Genomic DNA, 27,793 nt, shown 5'->3' on the forward strand with positions numbered 1-27,793 from the left:
ATCTTACAGGGAGCATGCGTTATGCCGCGTTCATGTGCTAGTCTTATCTAGGAAACTCGTACATGTCCGACTTGCTAACTGAATGAATGCGGCATGTGTATAACTACAACCAGTTAGCAAGTCTGACATTTCAGAGTTTCCTCGTTTTGACTAGTCAATAAACGCCGCATTACATTGAGCCGTGACTTCTTCACAAAACGGTTTCACGGTGACGTCACACCAAAGCAGCAAATTACTTCCTTGGAGATGACGGTCGCGCCCCGTCGTTAGGGGCACTGCTGTGCGTAACACAGGCCAGAAATTAATCCAGGACATAGAAGAGGTTTAGTTGGTAATAGGCGTTATCAGCAATAGTTACAATGCCTCAAAATGCAGTAGTAATCGTGCGCTACGGCCCTTATAAATCGTGTGGCATCGTGGACCACAGAACGTTTCGTCTGATTGGCCTCCAAGGTAGATATAATCCTTGGCTACATTCAAATAAGTGTGCCTATTGCAGCGTCATAAAGTGCGTATTAGTTTTATATAAGTGAGCAGTTTAGTAGCCTACCTTTTAGTTTCCCCGATAATGTCACTTATCTATGTCTTCTAACTTTCCTAGCTGCATTGAAAGAGAATGGACATCAAAGTGTATTGGAGAAAATGTCTGATTGGAACAAGGTGGAACTTGTGGTCAATGGAGAATGTGTCTACACATGCAGCATAAAACAACTGGAGTTTGGTAAATTCAATGTAGATACTGTAGATTACTCGGTCAAAGTGTACAGACTCTTACCTGTGGTCAATTATGACGTATCGTTTTCACAGAGTGAGGTATGCATACTGTAACTGAATGCACATGGATATAACCCTTGTCCACTCTCTGATTGTGACCTCATCTGTAAACAAATTAAAAACTAATTCTAGAGCAGGGGTATTCAACCTAGAGTCTGCCACCCCTCTAGGGGTCCGCGAAAATATATCAATAGAGCAACAAAAAAGGGGATACATTTTTGTTAATGAATATTGCTTCTTGTTTCTATTTACTCAGAGATCGATAGAGCTAGAGACACCATATTGTATGACAACTTCTGTGTCCTCTACCATTAGCAACTGTAATTTCATGTATATGGTAAATGAGTTTAAATTAAATAGACTGAGAACAAAACTACCGCAATATTACTTTTGTATTTGTACGGGAGTAAACACAGCCTTGGGACAGAAGTAACAGCTGGCGAGAAGTGCACAATATTTGTCTCGTCTCCATGTTTCTGGGTTGTAACGCTCGTTAATTTCAACCAATGTACTACCAGCCGTAAACTCATGTTTGTGCCGATTTGAATAAGTAATGCCAAAGGTTCGACATTTAGGAAAATGAACCATGCGTCAACATCGCAATGTTGCGAAACCACAATAGTTAGCCTTACAATATTAATCGGACTAAAATGGATCACATAATATCTATAGTAAGCATCATTTTCTAGTCTCACTTTAATGAGAATATAGTAGATGATTTTCAATTACTAGTCATGCTATGCTCCAGTTGTCCATGTCAGGCGCGCTCCTCGTGCCTTGATAGAATCAAAGTCTTTATTCTCTTCTAAAAAGGCAAACTCGTCATGCTTATCACATTTTCATGGCTTGATACAAGGTTATTGACCCCCAGAATCATAAAGATATATATTTTTTAACCACTAACCTGTTGATAAAAGCTTATGTGAGAAGCTGATCCATCAAGCCAATTGATTAAGGCATAATTCTAACGATGCTATATATCATTTTCAAACATTCAGTCACTTGTTGATATTTTGCTGACATTATAAAAGCAATATGAGCTGGAGGAGACAATGACCTGTGCTTAAAAGTTCTTTGATTTGATTCCGGGTCATCAGTTTACAAGGTATTACTTTCCTCCCATCTGTCTCTCCCAGGCGTACACCCAAGACTAGCTAGCATGATACTTGAAACCTACGCTGTCATTTAGTCACTAGATGGGTTAAGAAAATGACAAAAGTACATGACCAAAAGTATGTGGACACCTGCTCGTCGAACACCTCATTCCATAATCATGGGATTTAATATGGCGTTGGTCCTCCCTTTGATGCTATAACAGCCTCCACTCTTCTGGGAAGGCTTTCCAATAGATGTTGGAACATTGCTGTGTGTACTTGCTTACATTCAGTCATAAGAGTATTGGTGAGGTTGGGCACTTGTCATGTGTGCTCCCTCTCCGGCCTCTAGGTCACCAGGCTGCTCGTTATTGCGCACACCAGTCACGATCGTTACGCGCACCTGCACGTCATCAGACTCGCCTGGACTCCATCACCTCCCTGATTACCTTCCCTATATATGTCTCTTCCTTGAGTCCTTCCCCAGGCGTTATTGTTTCTGTTCCTGTGTCAGTTCTGTACATTGTTTGTGTTTCTTATTTTTGTGTTGTGTTAATTTATTAAAACACTCACTCCCTGAATTTCCCTCCTGACTCTCAGAGCACATCATTACAGCACTGATGTTGGGCGATTAAGCATGGCTCGCAATCAGCATTCCAATTCATCCCAAAGGTGTTCGATGGGGTTGAGGTCAGGGCTCTGTGCAGGCCAGTCAGGTTCTTCCACACCTATCTCGACAAACTATTTCTGTATGGACCTCAATTTGTGCATGGGGGCATTTTCATGCTGATACAGGAAAGGGCCTTCCCCAAACTGTTGCCACAAAGTTGGAAGCACAGAACCGTTTAGAATGTCATTGTATGCTGTAGCGTTATGATTTCTGTTCACTGGAACTAAGGGGCCTAACCCAAACCATTACAAACAGCCCCAGACAATTATTCATCCACCAAACTTTACAGTTGGCATTATGCATTGGGGCAGGTAGCATTCTCCTGGCATCCGCCAAACCCAGATTTTTTTCCCGCCAGACTTCCAGATGGTGAAGCGTGATTCATCACTCCAGAGAACACGTTTCCACTGCTCAAGAGTCCAATGGCGGCAAGCTTTACACCACTCCAGCCGATGCTTGGCATTGCGCATGGTGATCTTAGGCCTGTGTGCGGCTGCTCGGCCATGGAAACCCATTTCATGAAGCTCCTGACGAGCAGTTCTTGTGCTGACGTTGCTTCCAGATGCAGTTTAGAACTCAGTGAGTGTTGCAAAGGAGGACAGGCAATTTTTACATGCTATGCGCTTCAGCACTCAGCTGTCCTGTTCTGTAAGCTTGTGTGGCCTACCACTTCACAGCTGAGCCATTGTTATTCCGAGACGTTTCCACTTCACAATAACAGCACTTACAGTTGACCGGGGCAGGTCTAGCAGGGCAGAAATTTGTCAAACTGACTTGTTGAAAAGGTGGCATGTTGAAAGTCAGAGCTTTTCAGTAAGGCCATTCTGCTGCCAATGTTTGTCTATGGAGATTGCATGGCCGTGTGCTCAATTTTATACACCTGTCAGCAACGAGTGTGGCTGAAATAGCTGAAGCCACTCATTTGAAGGGGTGTCCTCATACTTCAAAATAATGAAAAACTATCTACCAAATCTATTAATTTTAAAAAGTCGATTACTTGTCCTTTACATTATCATTCACCTAACAAGAGGTGACAAAACATTTTTGATAACGTAGGATGGGGATCCCTGGGTCGCCAATTTGCCTGGGAGGGGGCTTCTGGGCAAGAAAAGGTTGAAAACCCCTCTTCTAGAGCCATCTATATGAAGCCATCGTCATAGGGTTTTCGGATTAATCAGATTGTCCAAGTCACTGATTATGATGTCACAGTAGCATTGAGTACATTGTGTTTATAGAGTAACAGTCTGCCTTCCACAGGAGGAGATGGGAAACTGGACCCCCTATGCAAGGAGGCCGTCACTGCTGTGCAGAATGCATACTGAGATACACCCACACTCTACCAGGAGATTGGTCAAGGGGATGAATCCTAGGCAAATCTAATAGTAAACCTGAAGAGAAGCACAGCAACAGACACTTTTTGTGTTTTTATTTTTTTGATGACAAGCATTACAGTACCATACAATAGTGTTCTCCAGCATTAAGTCAAGTGTTGTATTTATTGCTACAAAATCTCGGGGACCCAGAATCAAACGTGCCGTGTATGCTGGTCATCTCAACAGTCTGTTGTGAGAGACTGCAACATGCTAATTGCAACATGTAGTCATTATAGTTTCTTATGATTTTTGCTTTGTGGTGATTGACTGTACTATAGTTACTATATCATTGTCGATATTGCCTCAGACAGTTTTGTGTCTGGTCCCTGTCTGAAAACATACCTGACAAAATCCATATAATTCCCTTAACCTTTGGTATACAACCATTCTTAGATCTGCTTCCTGTGGTCTCTCTCCTCATCTGAATATGATTACTTCTGCAATCCATTCTCAATTAGCCTTATGGGAGGGATTGTGCACTAATAGAATCATACCCCATCGGTCAAACCACAGACCAAATTAGCGGACCAAATTTGCATTGCAAGCAAAAATCCAAACAGTCATGCAAACACTGCCACACAGTCACAGTCTGGTTTGTGTCCCAAATGGCACCCTATTCTCTATGCTGTGCACTACTTTTGACCAGAGCCCTGGTCAAAAGTAGTGCACTCTTAAGGGAATAGGGTGCCATTTCGGATGCCACCTCTGAGGTTAGGCTCAATGTCAGCTTCAACGTTAACCAAAAACATATGGAGGTGCTTATAGGGGTTCATGGCACTTATCACATTTCATTTCAATGTAATCAAGGACACACACACATATAAATACAGTACACCTCCTCTTGGCCTGTGATTGTCCTCGAAATGTTATTAATGCTTTATTACTAAAAGCAGCCAGCTTGGAGGACTTTCTTTTTGGGTGAATATCAGACAACGAAAAGAATACCTTGTCCCCCCCATCGTCTGAAAGATCCGAGATGATTACCTACGTTTCTTCCTGTGAGGCATCAGTGTATGCATCCCAAATGTCACTCTATTCCATATATAGTGCACTACTTTTGACCAGAACCAGTAGAAGTAGTGCACTATATAGGGAATAGGGTCCCATTCGGGACGCAGTGTCTAGCACTGAAACACATTTAAGGGGGAGTAAACAAAAGGAAACTAACTGAAATATACTGTCTTTTTCTCTCCTCACGCCTCCACCCTCCTAAACTATTGCCTGAAGCTCCTGTTTTTAACAGCGCAATGCAGTTTGCTAGATCTTCAACCTGGCTAGGTGGATAGCACAGTTAAAGTACCTGACAGCGAAGCTATGGAATTCAGAGAAGACATCTGGGTGTCAAATGAAAGCGATTGTCAAAGCAAATAGACTCAGGCAGTAGTGAACTCCTTTAGGAGGGTTATTGTGATGTCAATGCTATTGAATAACTGGTAGAGAATACAGCCAGATGACTCCACTTGCCTGATTTAAAGGTGTGGCTGATTAGTCCATTTAAGTGCAGCCTTAAATTACAGAAGGCTGCTGCTGTTCTCCAAATGGGAAGATGAAGGACTGGAACAGACTGGACTAGAGATAGTGAGCGGGAAGGTGGGCTTGTTACTGTAAGTAGCCTATATACGTTTTGGAATATGTTATTATTCTTCTCAGTTTGAGGTTGTGTTTAGTCTTTCAGGATAGCGTTAACAGTTCTGTGCTGACCTTATATCTCCTTAGTCTTGGTAGGTCTACACAGCCCTTCCCAGACCCTCACAGTAAGGGCTACCATTCTCTCCTAGGACAATCGTGGTGTACAAGCCTATAGATGAATATTGCTCCAACAACATGTATGAATAGGATCCCTGAGGCCAATATTACTTCTTCTTTCCCTAGTTGCCGTAGTCTACGCAAGACTATCATGACCCCTATAGGGCTGTTGGAGTTGAGTGTGACTTTATCTTTGACCAGGAAAAGTGCTTTATTTAAAAAGCCACAGTGCCCTCTAGTGGCAACATAGAGACAATTTAAAATCTTCCAGATATATCCAGCATAACATCAAAATAAGGAATGCATCTCAACATGAATTCTATGAGCACATTTTTTAAATGAAATTGGAATCAAGTTTATATATATGTTTTTTTACAGCAAAGGGACACAGAAACCCCTATGAGAGTGGTGGTCTACGCTAGAAACATAACACACTTCAACATGAACATGAGTATACAGTACTATTGCTACAGTATCTTGCCACAAGAAACAAGCTACAAATATAAGAATCGGTCCAGTTTTTTCTGGATGTTGTCGAAGGCGTCTTTGCCCAGGTAGTCCGCCTGGCCCTCCTCCCACAGCCTCCGCTGCTCCAGATCATCCTCCTCTGTCTTGGCAGCAGTCTACAAGGAAATTACCGAGATATTCAAAGAAAATACATTGGAAATAACCAAGATGATAAAAGAGATTCAAAATGACCAAGATTATATAATAGATTAGGAACCAAGATGATACATTATATTCGTAATAACCAAGATGATAAAAAACAATTGATTAGGCAGCCATTCCATTCACCATCAGTCAGAAGAGTAATGAAAAATGAAAGATGGAGACATGAGGAACATTCAAATAAATCACTAAGGAATGGTTACCGGGAGGCCTTGAAGCAATACGAAGTGTGATATTTTGTTGTTAAGGTCAAATATGTTAAAACTGTTGTGCACCAGCAGAGGGTGTTACTACAGTAGGAATTTGTATTTTGCCAACAGTTTCTGTAATGTTGATCATTTAAACATGGAATGACATATCGATCATTTCTTAAATCAGTTCCTAATAGTAGGCTTTAAATATACACTGAGTGTACAAAACTTTCGGAACACCTTTCTAATATAGAGCTGCAAGGACAGCCTCAATTCGTCGGGGCCTGGACTCTACAAGGTGTTGAAGCGTTCCACAGGGGTGCTGACTCCAATGCTTCCCACAGTTGTGTCAGGTTGGCTGGATGTCCTCTGGGTGGTGGACCGTTCTTTATACACATGGGAAACTATTGAGCGTGAAAAATCCAGAAGCGTTGCAGTTCTTGACACACTCAAACCGGTGCGCCTGACACCTACTACCATACCCTGTTCAAAGGCACTTAAATCTTTTGTCTTGCCCATTCACCCTCTGAGTGGCACCCATACACAATCCATGTCTCAATTGTCTTTAACCTGTCTCCTCCCCTTCATCACTGATTTGAAGTGGATTTAGCAAGTGACATCAATAAGGGATCATAGCTGTCACGTGGTTTGACCTGGTCAATCTACGTCAAGAGCAGGTGTTCCTAATGTTTTGTACACTCCGTGTATATTAGTGTAGACAGGTGGCGTACAGGTTCAGTGGCAGGATCCTCCATGGGGTTGAAGGCTGTTTCAGTGACCTCTGACCCTTCCTCACTGGGTCCAGGTGGGTCCTGGTTGGCTGTTCTGTCTCCAGCTCCTCCCTCCTTCCCCGTGGATACACCTTGACGTTGGGTACGCTGTAGGACAGGGACCAATCACACATGGAGTTAGTTATAGGTCGCTCCACAACAACAGACAGCTAGAGACACCCAACTAAAATTGTAAGTATTTGACAAGCATCCACTTTAATATTTGTTATATATAAATTATATATATTTACTATTAGTGTGGTAAATTAGTACCCACTGAATTGTTTACACCAGGTTGCAAGTATTGACAGCAATGGCTTCAATCATATAGGTCCGTGAGTCAGATTTCAATAGGTGTTGAGAAATAATTTCATTCATTTTCTCACACTGTTCCTTCCTATGACGCATTGACACTTGCAGGGTGTGCACAGCCTCTAGAATCACAACCACTGCGATAACCTTTTAAATTCTCTAAATTCTTACTCGTTGAGCAAAATCCCTCTAGCTGATCAGAATTAACAACTAATACTTACTACTTCCAAAATCCCTCAGACACTTAAGTCATACCTAATTAATAATCATAATGCAGAGGCAAAAGCTCGATATCATCTTTTGTTAAAGACTAACCATTTCTCCTGGCTGCGTGGGTGAATCAAGCCTCTTCTTCCTCTCCTCTGTGAGCAGATTGACTTTTCGGATTAATGATTCTGTGAGGTCCTCTATCAACGACACTGTTGCTTCTCTCCCCTTTGGCTTATCTTCTTCTCTTGCCTTTGGCTCATCTTTTTCTCTCGCCTTTGGCTTCTCTTCTTCTCTCGACTTTGGCTTCTTTTCTTCTCTCGCCTTTGGCTTCTCTTCTTCTCTCGCCTTTGGCTTCTCTTCTTCTCTCGCCTTTGGCTTCTCTTCTCTCCCCTTTGGCTTCTCTTCTTCTCTCCCCTTTGGCTTCTTTTCTTCTCTCGCCTTTGGCTTCTCTTCTTCTCTCGCCTTTGGCTTCTCTTCTCTCCCCTTTGGCTTCTCTTCTTCTCTCCCCTTTGGCTTCTCTTCTTCTCTCCCCTTTGGCTTCTCTTCTTCTCTCCCCTTTGGCTTCTCTTCTTCTCTCACCTTTGTCTTCTCTTCTTCTCTTCCCTGGCTCTGTGAAAGAAGTGTGATGGTGTGTACTGTTGAGAACCACCTAAGGTATATTGGTATAGGTGTGTAGAGAGAAGAAGAGTAGGGGGCAAGAGTACTGGACTCTGATCTCTCTCTGTGGTACTTTTGCGTAAGAACAACAGACATAGGAGAAAACACACATGTTCTCTATAGGATGTGCCTTGTAGTCCAACTACGCAGTCTGTCAAATGCAAACATTTACCTAAATGTTCAAATGTTGTACACGCTCTGCTGTAGTGCAGTATACAGTACATAAAACAGCAATGCAATGACATTTTCACTTTGTTTTGCATGTGGTTATGTTAAAAAGTGCATATACAGTAATGAGAAAAATACGAGAGTCAATTCTACAACGTCTTACATGTTGCTTTGGCCCAGCATGTTGGCTTGGCACAGCAGGTTCTTGATGGGACATTGTCTTTATAAGGTGATGTAAGTAGGAGTACTCCATCCACCACTGGTAAACAAACTCTTCCAGGTGGCTGTTGGTGTGCTGATTGGTCTGTGAGTTAGATCGTAGATTCCATGGCTTGACCGAACCCAGGAAGTGGACAATCTTAGCATTGTGACCATATCTGTGTGGGACCAGGATAACAGTACAATATGGTCAACATCAAAAAAACGTAGCAGGGTTGGGGTCAGGCTTGTGGTCAAAATATGCTTTTCAATCACGGAAATGTAATATTTACTGAAATTATCCACTTGAAGTTAAATATGACTCACTCTTGATAAGCAGGCAAATAGGTGTAGACTGCGATGGCACTGAGGTTGTACACAAAAGGCAGGTGTTTACTGATATCTCTAACAGCCCAGTCACTGAAAAATGTGTTCAAGAGGCCCTGGTCCCCACCTGAAAACAGAGGGCATACCGTAGAGTTACTCTCAGCTCAGATCATAAGGAAGAGCCAATGAAGAAGTAAAGTAATTTATGTAATATTGTTGAGATAGGTAAAGTTGCTATGCAAATGGACAATTCTAATATGGCATTGCTGGTATTCTCAACCGTGTGGTAGAGCTCTGTAATTTCCTAAATGAACATCAAGGTGTGTTTTCCAAATGTCTTTCAAGAAGAGACAGTTAAAGGGCTAGGGTCAGGGTTGAGGCTAGGGTCAGGGTTGAGGCTAGGGTTAGGGTTAGGGATGAACTGGGATGTGGACTTGAAGCTAGGGTCAGGGTTGAGGCTGGGGTTAGGGTTGAACTGGGCTGTGGACTTGAAGCAAGAGTTAGGGTTCTGACTGACCGTCAAAGCTGCCGTGTTGTCGTGCATGCTCCAACAGCCTGCCATGTGTGATCAGAGAGGGCCGGAACACAAACACCCCTGAGTTAAAACAGTCCGGCCAGCCAGGGTCAGGGGCCGCAGACAGCTCCTCACGCTCAAACAGCTCGTCCACGTTACACAGCACCTACAGGCCAGGAAGTCAACAGGAAACAGAGGAAGTTAGTTTCTAATGCCATTTGTACAGAGTTAATTTATTGGACATTTTCTGCGACATGAACACCTTTTTGATTAAAGTCAAGATCCAGATCAAGGGTCATGATGCCGTTTGTAGGTACTGCACAAACTTGTGGATGTTTTCTATAATGAGAGCTCAGATTTATTGTATGACACTGGATGTGCTCATTCTGTATCAATTTCAGTTGAACTTCCTACATAGCCCTCTGACCAGTCGGGGCTCCATTTGCTTGATCTTGACACTCAAACCAAACACGCCCATCTCTGCAGCACGTAAAAAGGGCTCTGTACTTGTCTTTACAGAGCAAAAAATATGACGGTTTATGGCGATTGTCACATTCATGTTAGGTACTGATTTACCTTTCAATGACTATGTTTGGGTCCATGTTAGTTACAGATACATAATTGCACAACTCAAACATCAAAATTGATTTGCTGGTAAAGACCAAGCTTTGACATTGTAAGGTTTGCTTCCTTGGTTTTAAAACAAATTCTTATTATTATTATACAAATTGATTATTAAGTGGGTGTTTATATTAGAGACAAGTGGTGTCTCGGGTGATTTCAGTACACTCACGAGTGTGTCTGCATCCAGGAACACACATTTGCTGTATTGGGTGAGGGTCCAACAGTGGAGCTTGGTGAAAGTGACCCCCAGTTCTGGTCGTCCCAGCCAGGATAGATGTGCTTGGTCTCCACTGTCCAGCACATCCACTACCAGGACCTGGTCAAACACATGGCCCAGGGAAGCCCTATGGGGAGAGAACACAGGATTTACCACAACTAACAGTCCGATTTTACATGACTTCAATACACAAGAAATACACTAGGTCAGCAGCGAACCCAGGACCGCAAACGACTCCATCCAGTGAATCTAATGCACCCTTAACTGATGAGAGACAAAACACTTCATTTGTCTGATTCTTCCGGGACCTCTGTCTCAGAGTATAACTTTCATTCACATTCTAATAGGTCATGCATCACTCTCCATGACTCGGTGATATTACATTTCTGTCTGAGATGCATGGACTTCTCTCACCGTGCCTGGCTAGAGACATTAGTGGAGACCATCACAACAGTCTGGCGTGTGGTCCTGTGTCGTCGTAAACACTGTCCTACCACCAGAGCCCCCATGCAGTAGCTGTCTGTGGTGGCCAGGGTGACAAAGGCCTGGTTCGCTGGTGGCACAGGAAGGAAGAGTGGGTGGTGTTATTCATAGAAATAGATGACCAACACCCAGCAGGGAATTTTAGCAGTTTTACTGGGCCATCAGCGTTATGTTCTTTTAAGAGTTAAAAGTAGTACATTTCTCAAGTTTTTCCTCGAGATTCAAGCGCTTCCTCTTTTCCTCTTGCTAGAGATTGCAAGAGAGTGACGTCAATCAACTTGACACTTGGCAGGTTATATTAAACTGGTTATGATATAATGATGAGAACTTACCTGGCATGGTGTGTGACAGCGACTCCTCTAAACGAACAACAACTTGAGGCAGAGGTAAAAGTGATAGATGGTAATAGAAGTGTCAAAGTGATCGATCAGGTCCCGCACCACTGGCAGAGAGGACTTGGCAGAAAATGCACTGGTTTCCCCTAAAATGAAACTCCAATATGTTGATACTGCAGTCCGACAGTCCAGCGAGTCCAGCAGTAGTAACTGTCCCGCAAACAATAGATACAGAATGATCAATGCAACGTTTTTTTTAAATTACAGCTATTTCAAAGTTTAGTAGTATTACTTGTAAATGTACTATGAGAGGTTATATGTAAAGCCAGGAGGTGTAACCTCAAGCTGGTAGATACACAAATAAATCTGCCGTTTTTTAGACCAAGAGCAAAATCAGTCCCTCTGTTTGAGTTCTCGGTCATGTGTCACTGGTCATTCAACTAAAATGAAAACTTGCAGAGTTTAAGCAGGACCTTCAACAACTGTACTCTATAGAGTCTGCAGTAGTCCAACCCCTGGAACTAAGGGCATAGTACTACGTGCAGATGCATTCAATTCACTGTAGAACCGTTAGTCAATCTTCGTGATATACAAATTAATTCTACTATGGACAACAACGCCGATGTTTAAAACTTGATGGAAAACATACATTAAATAAAAAATACCAATCAATTGTAAAAATAAAAGAAAGTTAACTTTATTGATAACAATAAGGTACATTACCAACGGCACTCCATTGTCTTTCAGAGACGGAATCAAACTCCTTCAGAACACACAAAACAACAAACTACGATCAACTCAGTCAACAAATGATTTCCTGCATTGGTAAAGAACAAGCAGTAACACTTCTTCAGTTGCAGTTACTCAAAAGGTTTTAATGACATGTACTGAAAGTTAAAGGAGAACAAAAAAAGGGAATATACCACACAGCAAAAAAGCAGCGGGGCTTTTATACACATTCTTCATTAGTATTTACAGCACAAGTGACATGGTAGAATATGCTGATTTACTAGTTTGGTATCAAACCCAGGTATCAATTTCTATTCTTATCTGTATTGCCTCAGAAATCAAGCAATCATACATACAAATCTTAAACAAGTATAACTTAAAACATACAATAACCACTTCTCAGTATAAATGTTGTTTTGCAAATAAACATGCACAATGCATTTAAAACAAAAAAAACAAACATCTATGTCGATTTACCATGTGCGTTTATGGTAGCTTTCCTCACATAAACACTAGCGAGTGGCTTGCACCCCGAACAACGAACTTACAGAAGACGTGATGCAGCTGAAGGTTGGGTTTGAAACCATTCCTCATTCCAAATAGTACCCTACACATTCTTTTTTTATATCCACCCAAATAATCCCTTTACTCTTAAGGCACTTTTTTTCTCTCTCTCATTATACCTTCATCTATACAAAAAGTTCTAAATCCTTCTATTAAATTTGAATCCAATGAATAATTACATGAGTGCACCATGTTATAAACGTATCCTCTGTGTGCATGGTTTGTTTTAATTGGTGTAACTACAGACTCGCCTGGGTTATATTTTAAAACAAGCGCTGACATTTGATGAAAGAAGTTAATATGTGTGGAGGCAGGTAAAGTAAAAGAAATACAACAAAAAGCCATGTGCAACGTAAGCACTTGTTTAGTTGTAAACACAGTCAAATGTACAATGCAGTCATAGATACTAGCTAGGCCTACTAAAGTATGAAATTAAAATGTAAATGGCCAGTGATGAAAAATCACACCCAGCATTTTGAAAGACAAGTGTTTGGTACTGAACAATATACAATGAAAATGGTCAATACATATTCAATGCAAAAAAACAAACAAGTATTCAAGTTGTAAATCTATCTAAGTGTCTTTACACAGCTCGTTAAGGCAACAAAAAAACAAAAAAAAACATATAACTAACATTCTCCAAAAGTTAAATTCCAAATGAAAGACAAATGAGAAAAAAAATCTAGATTTTTTTTATAATATTTTTTTGCCCACTGATGTCCCCAGCAGACAGTTGACACCTGCTGATGGAAGGTGTTTCTTTGCTATAGGTGAGGTTCCTCTATGATGACCTGATCGAAGTTAGGATGACCTGAGCAAGTTGCTCATCACTGGAATCAGAGGAAGCACAGAAATAATGGTTATGTTAACAATATTTTAAAAAACAATGCATTGGAATTTAAAATAACATAAAAGCCTACTCAGCAGACCTTTCTCCAGAGGGTTCCCTTGCCCTAATCTGCAGGAAAGAAAAGGAGGACAGAGAAGTAAAGAAACAGAGGAGTAGAAGGACCCACCCAGAGAAAAGGCAGGAAAACAGAACAGGAATAGTAGAATGAGATAGTAGGTAGGCAGTATATAGTAAGGTAGTAGATAGTGTTGGTAGTATATTGGAGTAGTAGGTAGTATATTGGAGTAGTAGGTAGAATATTGGAGTAGTAGGTAGTATATTGGAGTAGTAGGTAGTATATTGGAGTAGTAGGTAGAATATTGGAGTAGTAGGTAGTATATTGGAGTAGTAGGTAGTATATTGGAGTAGTAGGTAGTATATTGGAGTAGGAGGTAGTATATTGGAGTAGTGGTTATTATATTGGAGTAGTGGTTATTATATTGGAGTAGTAAGTAGTATATTGGGGGTAGTAGGTAGTATATTGGAGTGGTAGGTAGTATATTGGAGTAGTAGGTAGTATATTGGAGTAGTAGAGAGAGAGAGAGACTAATGAGATTGTGTAATAACTAGTGCTTACCTTGGGGATCAGACTGAGCTCCATGTGCGTTCTTTCCACTTTCTGGGTCTTCACCTGAATGGAGAAATACATAAGCATTTGCATTTAAGAAAATGTTATGTGCCACAGACAACTTTATAGTGGGACCTCTAGACCCTTGTATCTTGCCCTGAGACATGTCTGTAGACTTCTATTAGGTGCCATACAGGCGTCTACAGCCAGGGCAACCTTGTATCCACTACTACACATACTGTACTGTACGTATCCCAGTCCCATTCACTCACCTCCCTGAACCTTGAAACACAGTTTCTTCTTTTGGTAGGCAAAGTAGCTGGAGGCAGCACCAAGGAGGGCCACTCCTATTCCACTCACTATGCCAGCGATCTGACCAGATCCAGCTTCTTCACCTGCACAACAAAAAGATCCATTGTTAATGTTTAGTTGATAAGGTCACGCTAGATATTTTCTCTCTGAGTAATTCTTTGAAAAATGTATTAAAGAAAGTGTTTGTGAGTGAGGCTATTATTCATGTTGCATAACATGCCTTTTTTCCCCAAAAACATACAGCTCTAGTCTAGTTGCACAGCAACGGAAAACATTTTGGAACTATACCATAATTCCACAAGGTGGTGGTCGAGAGCCTTTTTATGACGGCCTCTGGTTGTAATGTGCTGGCAAAGTATTTCTGGGTGGAAAATAGTGCAACAGAATAGTATGGGGACTGAAACACAAATTTTCCGGAGTTTCTCTTTAAAAACATCTTAAAACTATCTAGACAAAAGACATGAAACCATGAAACCTCAGAGAAAGCCACAACCCAGTGATACAGTGAAGGACATAACACGAACCCAACTCCAAGGATACAGAAAGTAACACAGAAAGAAATACACAACGGGATTACAGTGAACAAACTGTATTACCGGTTGTTCGAGAACACATCGGCACAACCGAGTGCTGTGAAGTTCGGCTATGCTAGGAATGTGTGCTGACTAGGCCTCTGTGAGGGGCTGTTAAGGCTAGGCTGCAAAAGCCTTCGTAAGTAACAGGCTTAGGGTACAGTAACGACGGGCATGCTATGACAAGATGCGACACAGGGAAGAAATTCATACAAAGACCTCCCATGAGTGTCAGACATCTGTTTTACATCTGGACTATGACCAATAATTGTCAAAAAAATTGTAAACATAGAGGGCTTCTCTAGCCTTTATATACCTTCATTATTTTTGCATTAATTGCCATGTCATTTGGAAAGACTACCACACAAGAAGGAACACACATACGAAACAACTACATGCAATGCATAAGAATGCCTCAAACACCATACTAACAGTGGAAAATGTGGTTTCCACTGGCAAGTGGCCAAATATGCAGCCCAAAAACGGGTGGGGGGGACAATAAAAATAACCTTGATAATATCAGTAACCACTATCTTTAGGCTTATAGCTGTAACATTTTACAAAACAGAATCCCATAAGCTCAACACACAGGAATGATTCAGAAACTGACTTCAGGAAGTAAAGAGAAGGGTGGGGTGTCAGAGGGGATGAGAGCACACCCACTCCTTAAGGGATAAAACCTCTGAACTTTGTACTAACCCTAGCTTTAACCCAGTGAAAACTGGAGCCTACACTCAGAAAAACAGGATCTCTCCAGAACCTAAAAGAGTTATTCGGCTGTCCTATAGGAGAATCCTGTTTGGTTCCAGGTAGAACTAAAGAGAGTTCCACATGGAACCCAAAAGGGTTATCCTATAGGGACAGCTGAATGAACCTTTTGGAACCATTTTTTCTCAGAAGAGCGTACAAATCATTGCTTTGTAAGATCAGCCCTGAGACGTGTTTTAAAGCACCTCAAACCATTTAACACCATGTAAACAACTAATCAGAACACTCCCTCAGATCTGAGCACCAATCAGAACATAGGTGGATAGATGTCTCCCTGATTCCTGAAAGTCACTGGGGGCTCCTTCATTGGCCCACATTCAAAAGCTCCATGGCCTTCTCTAACAGAGGCACCACTGCCTGCTTTATGTTGGAAAGCCAAACATGGGCGCCCTCTGGCATGTTAGCATCTAGCATCTTCAGGAATTGGCCCCACAGTAGATCTAGATCTGCAACGACACAGAATCGTACCTGGGTTTTAGGCTATGGCCAATAGAGTGCACCCATTCAAGCCAATCAGAGTTAATTCCCCTTTATATTCCAAACCAATAGTTCCCAATGTTCCCACAAAGCTTAACTGTACTTATTTACCCAGAAGTTAAACTATATTTCTTGCTACAAAAAAATGGCCATCCTTAAGCCTCCACTTGCACTATTTGATCAGGGAATACTCAAAACATGTTTCAACACATTTAGTTTGATAGACCTCTGCTCAGCGCAGCACTTTCATTAGTTGTATTATTCATTTTCAGAGTCTGTGCTGTGTTTGGATTGAAACAGGAAGTATAAAGCAAAATAATCCAACCGTGAGGAGCACACATTAAAACCAGGGCAATCAGCCAACTTCCTCAAAGTCAGGAAACTGATATGACTATAAAAGCACGGAGCTTAGTCCCTCAAACGGTGTGGGAAGAATTCACTGTCACTGAGATTCTTCACACTGCAGGCCTTTGACATCATGGTGAAAATGAGTGGTGAGAGTTAAATGAGAAGACTTGGTGTGGGTACAGTGGTCGAATACAGACTAAAGATTCCACCTAAATCTGGTGCGGAATAGCCGCTCAACTTGACAAAACGGCACCCCATATAATTCCTCCTCTGAGACGCTTGATAAGTAAATGGATTGATTGTTTTACCTTGAGGTTGGTCTGCAGGAGCACCACCTCCTCCTGAAAAGGGCAAAATAAAGTGAGAAAGTAAGCAATAAGTCCATACGTTTGTGTACTTTGATTTTGCAGTATTACTGTTTTGGATCAGTTTTACTAGCAGCACGCAAGAACTTCAGACAAACCTCAGGCAAACAGTAAGTGCTTTAAGTGACGTACCATTGGGATCTGAGGGCGCTGGGTCAGCTGCACGTGCTATATATTAAAAATTAAAAATACAAATAAAAACAGAGCAAAGTGAGACACTTCTACTCGCTCTGTAGTATATACTTCTAGACATACTGTGCATAGAAGTAGCTAGAGGCCTGTGTGTTCTATTTACATGTACATGCAAAGACTTCAGAGATTTATTGTATAAAGACTTCATAGAGTTGGTCAAATATTTCCAGATTCCTTTTAAACATGTTGTCTTTAACTGTGAGGGTTGAAACCTTCCCATTACACGGAGTTTAATGACAGGTTTGTTTTCAGCTCCTCTGGACTCTCCACAGTATCATGCAGGATAGCATCAGACTAACAGGCATATGACACGAATTACATTGGTAACCATGAGGGGTTTTTCTCTTCCCTATTTTTGCTTTTCTTCTCTCTTTTGTAAAGAACAAGTAATTACTTCCATTCTAAGTGACTAACAGGAAAAAGAAAGAGGGAATGCGTATACAGTTTTAAGACAGAACGGTTCTGTTTTAGTCCACAGTGAATTTAGCACTGCAATTAACTTCAATATGGCAACAATGGACAATTCCTGTCGGGTCCCCAGCCTCCCCGGCATACTCTATTGTGTGTATTTTGACGTAGGCTAGTCTGAGTAGAAATGACTCTCCCTCGAAGGTAAGATTGCAGGCCTACTGTTGGAAGTCAAACCCATTAACTCATTTGTATGAACAGCACCCGTTGTCTCGCCTGTGACACTGCATCTAAACGTATTCAATAACAAAAGCCTTAAATGTCCTACCTCCACCTCCCTTGCCGGGATCAGGCTTGTAGTTATCGTTATCGCTCAAATCAAACAGGTCATTGTCTCCGAAGGACCCGCCACCTTCCAGATGAAAACAGTATAGCAACGGGTGAGTCGGTAACAATTACCACTGCTTTCCAGAGAGTCCTGGGAGTCCATAATAACAATACACAGTAGCACACACATAGTATATGATCATCAAACAGAGGAAATGAAGGGATATATCCAATGCTTAGTACCGGTGCCTCCATCTTTCGGTGGAACAACAGCTGGTTTACCCGGTACGGGATCTATGGATGATAGACATTAGAGCACAAGGGAGAGGAGTGGGAAGAGGACCATTATTTATATTACATTATAACACGTTATAATAACATTATAACATGTTTTCACACTGGGAAGCATTCCACTAGTCCCTCATACCATTTCGTCTGACATTAGATGTGAAAACATCAGCACCTACAATCACTTAAGCTCTTAAGGGAAAGTGACCGTCTGGTTTAGCAGGTTTTGAAAGCTCAAGAGGCCCAGCTTCTTATTAAGAGAGGTGAAAGTCACTGGACGCAAAGCAAAGGGAACCTCCTTTACATACCCAGCCATCACCATGTCTCAAGACGTCTCAAGACAAAAGGTGCTTGCTGGGTATGTAAAGGCTGCTGAGGTAAAGCTTAATCATAGGTAGCAGTGGGTAGGTATGATTCATCACAAGCCCATTTTTTTATTTGACCTTTATTTAACTAGGCAAGTCAGTTAAAGAACCAATTCTTTTTTTCAATGACGACCTAGGAACTGTGGGTTAACTGCCTTGTTCAGGGGCAGAACGACAGATTTTTACCTTGTCAGCTCAGGGATTCAATCTTGCAACCTTTCGGTTACTAGTCCAACGCTCTAACCACTAGGCTACCTGCCGCACCCGGTTGATTGCTTGATTTGAATGATTTATTGATTGTTTGTTTGATTGATTGATCGATTGGGTTAAGTAAACAGGGAGGGAGGGACAAAGAGGGAATCCTCAATATAGACCTGCACGAAATAGAACGACTTCTTCCCTAGACTGAGAACCTAACAATAACTCTGGCTTTACCTGGACCCAAGGCATCAGACAGGTCAAAACCCATCCCATCTATGAAGAGAAAATAGAACAGAAAACATATGGATTCTATGATTGTATCATTTGCAATGGATGACATCTCCCATCTTGAGGTCAATATTTGATTTGCTTTAGGTATCAGAACCAGGGCTTAAAAGTGACTATTTGGTCTGCAGCAACTGTGGCAGGTACCTGCCACTCAGAATTTTTACCAGCCAAAGCATTTAACATAAAAAAAATGGATGACCACGCTTTGTAATGTTTCCAAAACAAGAAATGTATTAGTAAGAAGTAATGTGGTATATTGCTCAATTTCACAAAATTTGTGTGACTTTTAACCAAAATATCAGATGAGATATATTTTTCAGCTGCCCCTTTAAGGGCGGGAGGTTACCTTGGTAAATGCGACACCGGAGTTGTGTCATGTGTTGTGTGTGAGATTTGCATCCGACTAGGGATACCGTTTGAAGCAGCAGCCTCAAACTAACATTTAAAAACAACTGAGCTTCTGAACTAAACAATGTAAATAGCCAAGAAACACAAGGACACCGTCTCACTTTGTAGACTTTTGAGTAAATTATACCAACTTTTATGCCTGTGCGCAGCACCTCCAAAAATGAATCTATCAGCACTTCACACAGAGCGCACACAGCTCTCCTGCCAGGCAGTGTTGCTGCGCGAGGTGGGATAGAGGATTCATATTTCATTGTGCAATTAGGAACTATGAAACAAAACAGCAGAAATACTTTGAAAACAGCTACTGCCGCAATAAATTTCAACTCGCACTTGACTATTTTATTCACAAATGTAACGCTCGCACTGTAGAGACCTGCAAGTTGAACACCGTGGCTGGTGAAATAGACATTCTTACCCGCCAATACCTAAATCTACCCGCATCTGGCGGGTGGCCGATGTTCATTTCATGCACTGATCAGAATGTCTTCCTGTGTTCTTTAATCTGATAGCTAGAATCCTGATAAAATAGGATGGGTACTGTAATTACAAGTGATTAGTGTTACTTCGGCTGGTTGAGTTAATTTACTTACCCTCAGCTGGTTTTTTGGGATCTACAGGTTTGGGATCTACAGGTTTGGGATCTGGAAAGGGCATCAAGTATATCAACTATAAGAGCATTGTATTCCACGTTGGGCAAATGATTGGACAACATATTTAGTTATTAGAACACATAGATGTAAATAAACACATTGGCGTATCCAGAAGATCTAAATCATCTGAGAACAGAAATAAAATCTTAGTTGAAATACATGTGAGCTATCCATTTATTTGACATTTTGTCGGCCATAGATGCCTTACCAGTTCCACCTTCTTTAGGAGGGATCCCAGCTGGTTTCTCAGGCTCTAAGAGGAGGAAAGGTGAATCAAGGAAGGATGGATTAAAAAAGCCTCAACTTTAAACCATAATTCCCAGGATTTTAACCTTTGAGTCTTACCATTTTAATGCCAGGAAAGGGAAAGTTTGATTAGAAATATAGCATAATAGAATAAGGTGATCCAGGTTGCGATTTGCTGAAAGGAATGGGCATTTCATTTAGCCAGTTATTACTGGTTGAATATAACTGAATACCACAACAGTCTAACAATACAATTGGATGCAGTTATAAATCTATCACCCAAATCGCAAACTGGATGAAACCCTTAAAGCAAATCAGTGAAAAAAGAAATCCGAGACAAGGAATGATCCAATCTTATTATCCCAGCACCAACGAGCTGATGAGAGACTTAAACACAGCTACCTGTTGAATGAGAAGGGCAACCAAATGTAAGTCTGATACATAGAAAAGCTCCAAGAGGAAAACCAACACCAGCTTAGATAAAGAGGGAGCCAGCTACACCTATTATTGTGTCCCTTTTACCTTCTGGACCAAGAGCATCGAATAGATCAAATCCTCCTCCTGGAGAAGAAGAAATGTAATGACATGTATTTATGCTTAGAGCATGATTATAACACTGTCAACACAGAAGAATCTGGTCAGGCAGAGGGTTATTTGAAGAAGTGTGACAGAATGCAGACGGAGAGATCACAGAGGAAGACAACACAAAAGGAAATCCTTGCATAGAGTTGATAAGAGTCCCCTTCGGGGGCTGGGCCACCCTGCAGTCTATTCTGTTTCTTTAAAGTGGTTATTGATGTGGTTCATGTTGAGTCATGTGAGTTGTGACTAATGAGTTGTCTATGTTCCCTTGCTAGTGGCTTCATGTTGACTTCCAGAGTTCGTTTCATCCAACAATCAGTGTAATATTATGTGACAGGTTTCCCCTACCTGGACTGGGATCCTTTGCAGGTTCCTTTGGCTGTTTTGGAATAGTAGTTATAGGGTCATCTAAACAAGGAGAGAGTTTTTTTTTTTTGCTTTTCAGAAATCATTCATCACATTTGAATCTATAAGGCTGGAGATGTCACATATATATATATATATATATATTTTTTTAAATCTGTATTATAACAACAGGATCATCATGTGTTATGAGTATTACGAATTCAAATGGTCATTTCTAAACATATATAAAATATTTTCAGAAGGCCTACATTATATTTGGACATGAACTCCTGTTCAGTAATAACTAATTAAGCCATTTGCATTACGCAATATGCATTCAACTTGATCAGAGCCAGACAGCGCTGTGAGCAGTGATACAGATAGGCAGAGAAGATGTACCACCTGAACACGGTGAGGAACAGCCATTACGCCTGCTTCATCATTATGAACTACATCGACAGTAGGCTTACCTATCAACAACAGCAACAAAGATCAAGAAACTCACCGAAATCAAAGGCATCAGAAAGATCAAAGTCTGTGGGACAAAGATGACATACTATTGGTCAGCCACAATGTCCAAGACAACGCCAACACACCCACAACACTGGCTGTCTACGCATCTTAGATAGCATCACTTTCTACTCAACTAACCAAACTAGCTTTTTTAACTGTGTGCTAAAAAAAGTTCCATGGAACCACCAGTTGCTATGTGCGTGACTTCGATATTGCGACAGTGTTTGTGCTACTTAACAGCAGGTAGTACATCTTGTGTTGGTTGCCTGGTGTGATTTTGTTATGAGGCAACTAGGCCTTGCCAGGCATACAGTCTGTTGCCACTACTGTCAGTTGCAGTTTTGAAGGTTTGAATGACTCATAGGTTGCTGAAACCGGAGAGCTGTCTCCTTGAACACTCTACTTTCTCTACTCTGCCTTGGCTGTAGTTAAACCTTGAGGAATTAATCAGGCTAAGACTGAACTAGCACACTAACTAATTAACTAGTTACCTAATTAGCCAACCCACTTAAAAGAGAGGCCTCCCAGTTTGAATACATTTGCTTACTGCGTCTGAACCTTTGACTGTATAAGAATAAGGTCTCAAGTGAAACTGAGCAGAAAAGTCAGATAGTTGCTTCTGACACTGTAAAACCAAGTGTTTAGGATCTGAACACATAACAAAACTAACACTTTTCCGAGACACCTTTTAACACGAGTCAAGGCATTTAGAATTTCGATGAAAACACATCACAGTATTTAGATTGTAAACACCAGGACATGTTTATTCATTGTAACACTTGTTAACCACATTAACACGTTTATTCAGCACAAGGCATTTAGGTTTTAAACTCTAAACACTGGGGGTGTTGTTTTAACACTGTAGGGAGTAAAGCCGCATTTGCATATTTCCAAGCATACCTCTCGAGTGGACGTGAGAAATGCCAACCCATGACAGTGTTTGTTAGTGACAGAGACATGGTTGTTGCAATAAATTCATTTTATGAAACGTTCACCTAGTGACTACCTAAGTTAATGTATTTTAAATTCAAGTTCAACCCTTTATGATCACATACTATACATTGAGTGTATAAAACATTAGGAACACATGTTCTTTCCATGACATAGACTGACCAGGTGAAAGCTATGATCCCTTACTGATGTCGCTTGTTAAATCCACTTCAGTCAGTGTCGATGAAGGGGAGGAGACCGGTTAAAGAAGGGTTTTGAAGCCTTGAAACAAATGAGACGTGGATGGTGTGCCATTCAGAGATTGAATGGGCAAGATAAAATATTAAAGTGCCTTTGAACAGGGTATGGTAGTAGGTGAACTGCAACGCTGTTGGGTTTTTGACGCTTAACAGTTTCCTGTGTGTATCAAGAATGGTCCAGGACAATCCAGCCAACTTGACACAACTGTGGGAAGCATTGGAGTCAACATGGGCCAGCATCCCTGTATAATGCTTTCGAGACCTTGTAGAGTCCATGCCCCAACACATTTAGGCTGTTCTGAGGGCAAAAGGGGGTGCATGTTTTGTACACTCATTGTACGTTTCACAAGGCTGTTAGTTATAGCTTAGTTAACTTCTACATTGTAGTCTGAAAATCTTGGCTTATGTGCCACATAAGATCTGCAAGTCACAGTACGCTGGTTTGTGCTGTGATTAGTAATTAGAATCCAGCCAGCAGGAGGATATCCAAGAATTTGAAAATTGTATCACCCACAACCTGCACATTCCAAATGACTGCCTTGGTGAAGGACTTAATAAACAAGACAACCTAAACCAGTGGTTCCCAACCAGGGGTACCAAAGGGACTTGAGAAGACTCATGGGACCATACTGGTAAAATACTCATGAGTGGGTAAATCAGGAACACTCCAGCAGAGCAAATACTGTCAGTGGTACAGTAACTGCAAAATATTGGGAACCACTGACCTAAACCATCTAAACTAAAACAACCATCTCAGTAACGGGTGCAATAAATCCAACCCCAAACAGATTGGATTAGTTATTTTTTAAATTATGTTATTTATCTTTAAATAGTATGACATCAATTAATCAATCAATGTGTATAGATTTTAAAACAAACTATTCTAAAAAAATCACACTGCGACAAAGCATGCTGGGAAATATGATAATAGGGCCCCTCCCATGTCTTTTTCACTCTGAGAGAGTTAACAGAAATGAACTCAACACAGTCAAGTAACAACAACACCATGCAATTGAAAAGATTTCTTGAATCAAATGTCCTGTCCAGTAAGGTGACAGACATTACTAACAATGATCTGAATAGGGCATGGAAAGTCACATCAACTTCTAATGATGAAATGCATGGGAAAGTAAAACAGCAGTGTTCAAAATCTGAATACTTAACAAATATACAGTTGAAGTCGGAGGTTTACATACAGTTAGGTTGGAGTCATTAAAACTGTTTTTTTCAACCACTCCACAAATTTCTTGTTGACAAACTATAGTTCTGGCAAGTCGGTTAGGACATCTACATTGTGCAAGTAATTTTTCCAACAATTGTTTACAGAGATTATTTGACTTATAATTCACTGTATCACAATTCCAGTGGGCCAGAAGTTTACATACACTAAAATGACTGTGCCTTTTAAACAGCTTGGAAAATTCCAGAAAATTATGTCAAGGCTTTAGAAGCTTCTGATAGGCTAATTGACATCATTTGAGTCAATTGGAGCTGTACCTGTGGATGTATTTCAAGGCCTACCTTCAAACTCAGTGCCTCTTTGCTTGACATCATGGAAAAATCTAAAGAAATCAGCCAAGACCTCAGAAAAAATATTGTAGACCTCCACAAGTCTGGTTCATCCTTGAGAGCAATTTCCAAACGCATGAGGGTACCACATTCATCTGTACAAACAATAGTACGCAAGTATAAACACCATGGGACCACGCAGCCGTCATACCGCTCAGGAAGGAGACACGTTCTGTCTCCTAGAGATGAACGTACTTTGGTGCGAAAAGTGCAAATCAATCCCAGAACAACAGCAAAGGACCTTGTGAAGATGCTGGAGGAAACAGGTACAAAAGTATCTATATCCACAGTAAAACGAGTCCGGCATCGACATAACCTGAAAGGCTGCTCAGCAAGGAAGAAACCACTGCTCCAAAACCGCCATAAAAAAGCCAGAGTAAGGTTTGCAACTGCTCATGGGTACAAAGATCGTACTTTTTGGAGAAATATCCTCTGGTCTCATGAAAGAAAAATAGAACTGTTTGGCCATAATGACCCTTGTTATGTTTGGAGGAAAAAGGGGGCGGATTGCAAGCTGAAGAACACCATCCCAACCGTGAAGCTTGGGGGTGGCAGCATCATGTTGTGGGGGTGCATTGCTGCAGGAGGGCCTGGTGCACTTCACAAAACAGATGGCATCATGAGGGAGGAAAAATATGTGGATATATTGAAGCAACATCTCAAGACATCAGTCAGGCAGTTAAAGCTTGGTCACAAATGGGCCTTTAAAATGGACAATGACCCCAAGCATACTTCCAAAGTTGTGGCAAAATGGCTTAAGGACAACAAAGTCAAGGTATTGGAGTGGCCATCACAAAGCCCTGACCTCAATCCCATAGAAAATTTGTGGGCAGAACTGAAAAAGCGTGTGTGAGCAAGGAGGCCTACAAACCTGACTCAGTTACACCAGCTCTGTCAAGAGGAATGGAACAAAATTCACCCAACTTATTGTGGAAAGCTTATGGAAGGCTACCAGAAACATTTGACCCAAGTTAAACAACTTAAAGGCAATGCTACCAAATACTAATTGAGTGTATGTAAACTTCTGACCCACTGGGAATGTGATGAAAGAAATTAAAGCTGAAATAAATCATTCTCTCTACTATTATTCTGACATTTCACATTCTTAAAATGAAATGAAGTGGTGACCTAAGGCAATGAATTTCTACTATAATTAAATGTCAGGAATTGTGAAAAACTGAGTTTAAATGTATATGGCTAAGGTGTACGTAAACCTCCGACTTCAACTCTATGCGTTCTCCTGACTGTAAAAAGCTGACTATCGTGTTTAATCTTGCATTCTAAATGCCTTTGTTTAAAATGAGAACCCGTATTGGCTAATCTAAATGCCTAATGTTTAAGTTTTTAACACTGACATTTAGGTTATAATCGTGTCACATGTTTCATGGTTTTACAGTGTACATTCAGAAGAAAGATCAACTAACTAAATATAACCCACTCGTACTAATTATTTTCACTGTGTACTGGACTTGAGGCAATGATGGGGTAATATAAAACAGTCTTTCATCAGTTCAGTCTGGTTTTTAAATCTAGGCATCACATGTGTCATCATGAAGACAGCGTGCCCATCTGGGTAGGGGTTTTGGGCTGCATGCCTGTGGTCAACTCTAGCCAATCCTGGAGCAGCCTCACATATGAAGCCAAGAGACACAGCCATTCACAGGATGGGATATATATTTAGAATGTTATGTTCAATGGGTGCTGAGTATAACTCACAGAGGAGCTATAAGGCTGAAAAGTATTTCAAAGTCCAATATCTTATGGGCCTACAGATGTAGGATCTTAATTTGAGCCAGTTTTCTACAGCAGGAAAATAATCCTGCAGCAACAGGAAATGTGAATTATTATGTGGATTATAATTAATGGGCATTTTTGTAGGGGTTGATATATTTGTCGTAAAGGAAAATCAAGTCTGAAATCTCAAGTGGAAATTACAAGCTTCAGAAGCCTTTTAAAACCTCAAATACGCTACACTTTTAACATTTATTATTATTTTCAAAATTGCATTGTGGGAAAGAAGATCTGAAACATGTATTGCCAACTAAATTTGTTGGAGATACTTTTGATTTGTATTCTTTATCAACTGACACACAAGTACAGAGAGCCTACAAAGAAAATAAGGATGGCAGAGGGGGCCTTGGCTTGAAAGTGTCTTGAAAGAAGAAATACTTCAGTGAGAGAGTTGTTAGTATGCAGTACAGGGAGCTGTGTTCCGCAAACCCCCTTACCTTTCAGCAATTAAAACCTGCGAGAGAAAACAAAACACTCTCTCTTTGCCTTTCACACTTGCTTTTCAAAGTTGTCCCCAGTTGTGCCAGTTAGCACATGTGCTTCCCTATGAGCCAAAGACACTACCCTGATTCTGAAGAGCAGACTAGACACACCCTTGAGTCATATACTACCACACGAAGATGAGTCAGACCTCTTCCGAGAGCAGTGATTATAAAACTGTACAAGAAGTACATAAGTGTTGTATTCGCCAACAACTTTGTAACAGTGTTATACTGCCTTGCTGTTAAGGTAACTGCATGTCATTCTCAGCTGTGCAACTAAAAACCGCACAGATGACTAAACTGGGAAACAAATGCATGCAACAGGCACGTGCCCTAACACAAATAGACATAACTCATAACATGGGGGAGGGGGACGCAGACATGGAGTTTCCCCGTCTATTTTCTTGCCTAAATCTATAATCGTATTACTACAACTTGTAGGCCAATCTTGTGTGTACCTTGTCCAAAGGATAGGCCTAAGCAAAACGTATAACTTTAAATAGGCCTACGTTACCGTTAATAAAAATACAAATGTTTTTTTTAAGTAAATAGCAACAATAATAGTAATGATCATCATTATCATAATATTATTATCATTATCATAATAGCTATTAATAATAGGCATAATAATGGCTTAGTTATGTATCTTGGGTGGGGAAAAAACCTTACCTTGTGTTTTCGTCCCTATAACAAGAGTTACAAGCAAGGCAATCCATAAGCAAGATTTCATATCTGCTGAATAGGAAAGAAAACAACAGTTTCCCTGAATTATCCGATGCTGGATCGATATGGTTATTTGAACTAATTCTTTGCTCGGAGTTCTTTGTCAAAATAGATCGGTAACTTTAGGGTGTGTCAATGTGCGGTGCTGTCCCCTCGTTGTCTAGCAGCACTCGAGTGTTCTCCAGTTACAGATTGGCAGTCAACTTTCCAACAGAATGAAAGAGCAGTCAGGGTGGGTGTGCTGTGGTAACTTCGTAAAATAAAGGCGTAACCCTTGCCGCGCATCAGGTCACAAGCTGAG

The 27,793-nt window shown here is 41.0% G+C and overlaps 3 protein-coding genes across 11 annotated transcripts; 1 reads left to right on the forward strand and 2 right to left on the reverse strand.

Moving 5' to 3' along the window:
• The first annotated feature begins 83 nt into the window (after positions 1–83).
• On the forward strand, positions 84–5,002 carry lg07h10orf53 (linkage group 07 C10orf53 homolog). Its single transcript, XM_024428407.2, has 3 exons — positions 84–453; positions 602–721; positions 3,796–5,002. Exons 1-3 carry the CDS (start codon positions 360–362, stop codon positions 3,858–3,860), a joined length of 279 nt encoding a protein of 92 aa, XP_024284175.1. The 5' UTR covers positions 84–359; the 3' UTR covers positions 3,861–5,002.
• Positions 4,950–11,757, reverse strand: LOC112255423 (glycogenin-2). Its single transcript, XM_024428408.2, has 7 exons — positions 11,330–11,757; positions 10,929–11,067; positions 10,467–10,641; positions 9,677–9,839; positions 9,160–9,286; positions 8,798–9,011; positions 4,950–6,280 (listed from the first exon to the last, which is right to left on the reverse strand). The coding sequence occupies exons 1-7, from the start codon at positions 11,334–11,336 to the stop codon at positions 6,152–6,154; spliced, it is 954 nt and encodes a 317-aa protein (XP_024284176.1). The 5' UTR covers positions 11,337–11,757; the 3' UTR covers positions 4,950–6,151.
• A 250-nt stretch (positions 11,758–12,007) lies between these two features.
• On the reverse strand, positions 12,008–27,777 carry cd99 (CD99 molecule). 9 transcript variants are annotated; one of them, XM_024425950.2, is made up of 15 exons: positions 27,439–27,748; positions 21,730–21,759; positions 21,228–21,287; positions 20,820–20,858; positions 20,260–20,304; positions 19,992–20,042; positions 18,940–18,978; positions 18,095–18,145; positions 17,853–17,936; positions 17,057–17,092; positions 16,868–16,900; positions 14,355–14,477; positions 14,092–14,145; positions 13,555–13,583; positions 12,008–13,455 (listed from the first exon to the last, which is right to left on the reverse strand). In XM_024425950.2, exons 1-14 carry the CDS (start codon positions 27,497–27,499, stop codon positions 13,579–13,581), a joined length of 711 nt encoding a protein of 236 aa, XP_024281718.1. In that variant the 5' UTR covers positions 27,500–27,748; the 3' UTR covers positions 12,008–13,455; positions 13,555–13,578. The 9 variants fall into 9 exon arrangements, with proteins under 9 accessions (XP_024281718.1, XP_024281717.1, XP_024281721.1 ...); XM_024425949.2 differs by lacking the exon at positions 13,555–13,583 and having other exon boundaries at positions 27,439–27,745; XM_024425953.2 differs by lacking the exons at positions 13,555–13,583; positions 20,820–20,858 and having other exon boundaries at positions 27,439–27,737.
• Between the last annotated feature and the right edge of the window lie 16 nt (positions 27,778–27,793).

The sequence above is a fragment of the Oncorhynchus tshawytscha genome, linkage group LG07 (assembly GCF_018296145.1).
Source record: "Oncorhynchus tshawytscha isolate Ot180627B linkage group LG07, Otsh_v2.0, whole genome shotgun sequence".
Taxonomy (NCBI): Eukaryota; Metazoa; Chordata; class Actinopteri; order Salmoniformes; family Salmonidae; genus Oncorhynchus; species Oncorhynchus tshawytscha.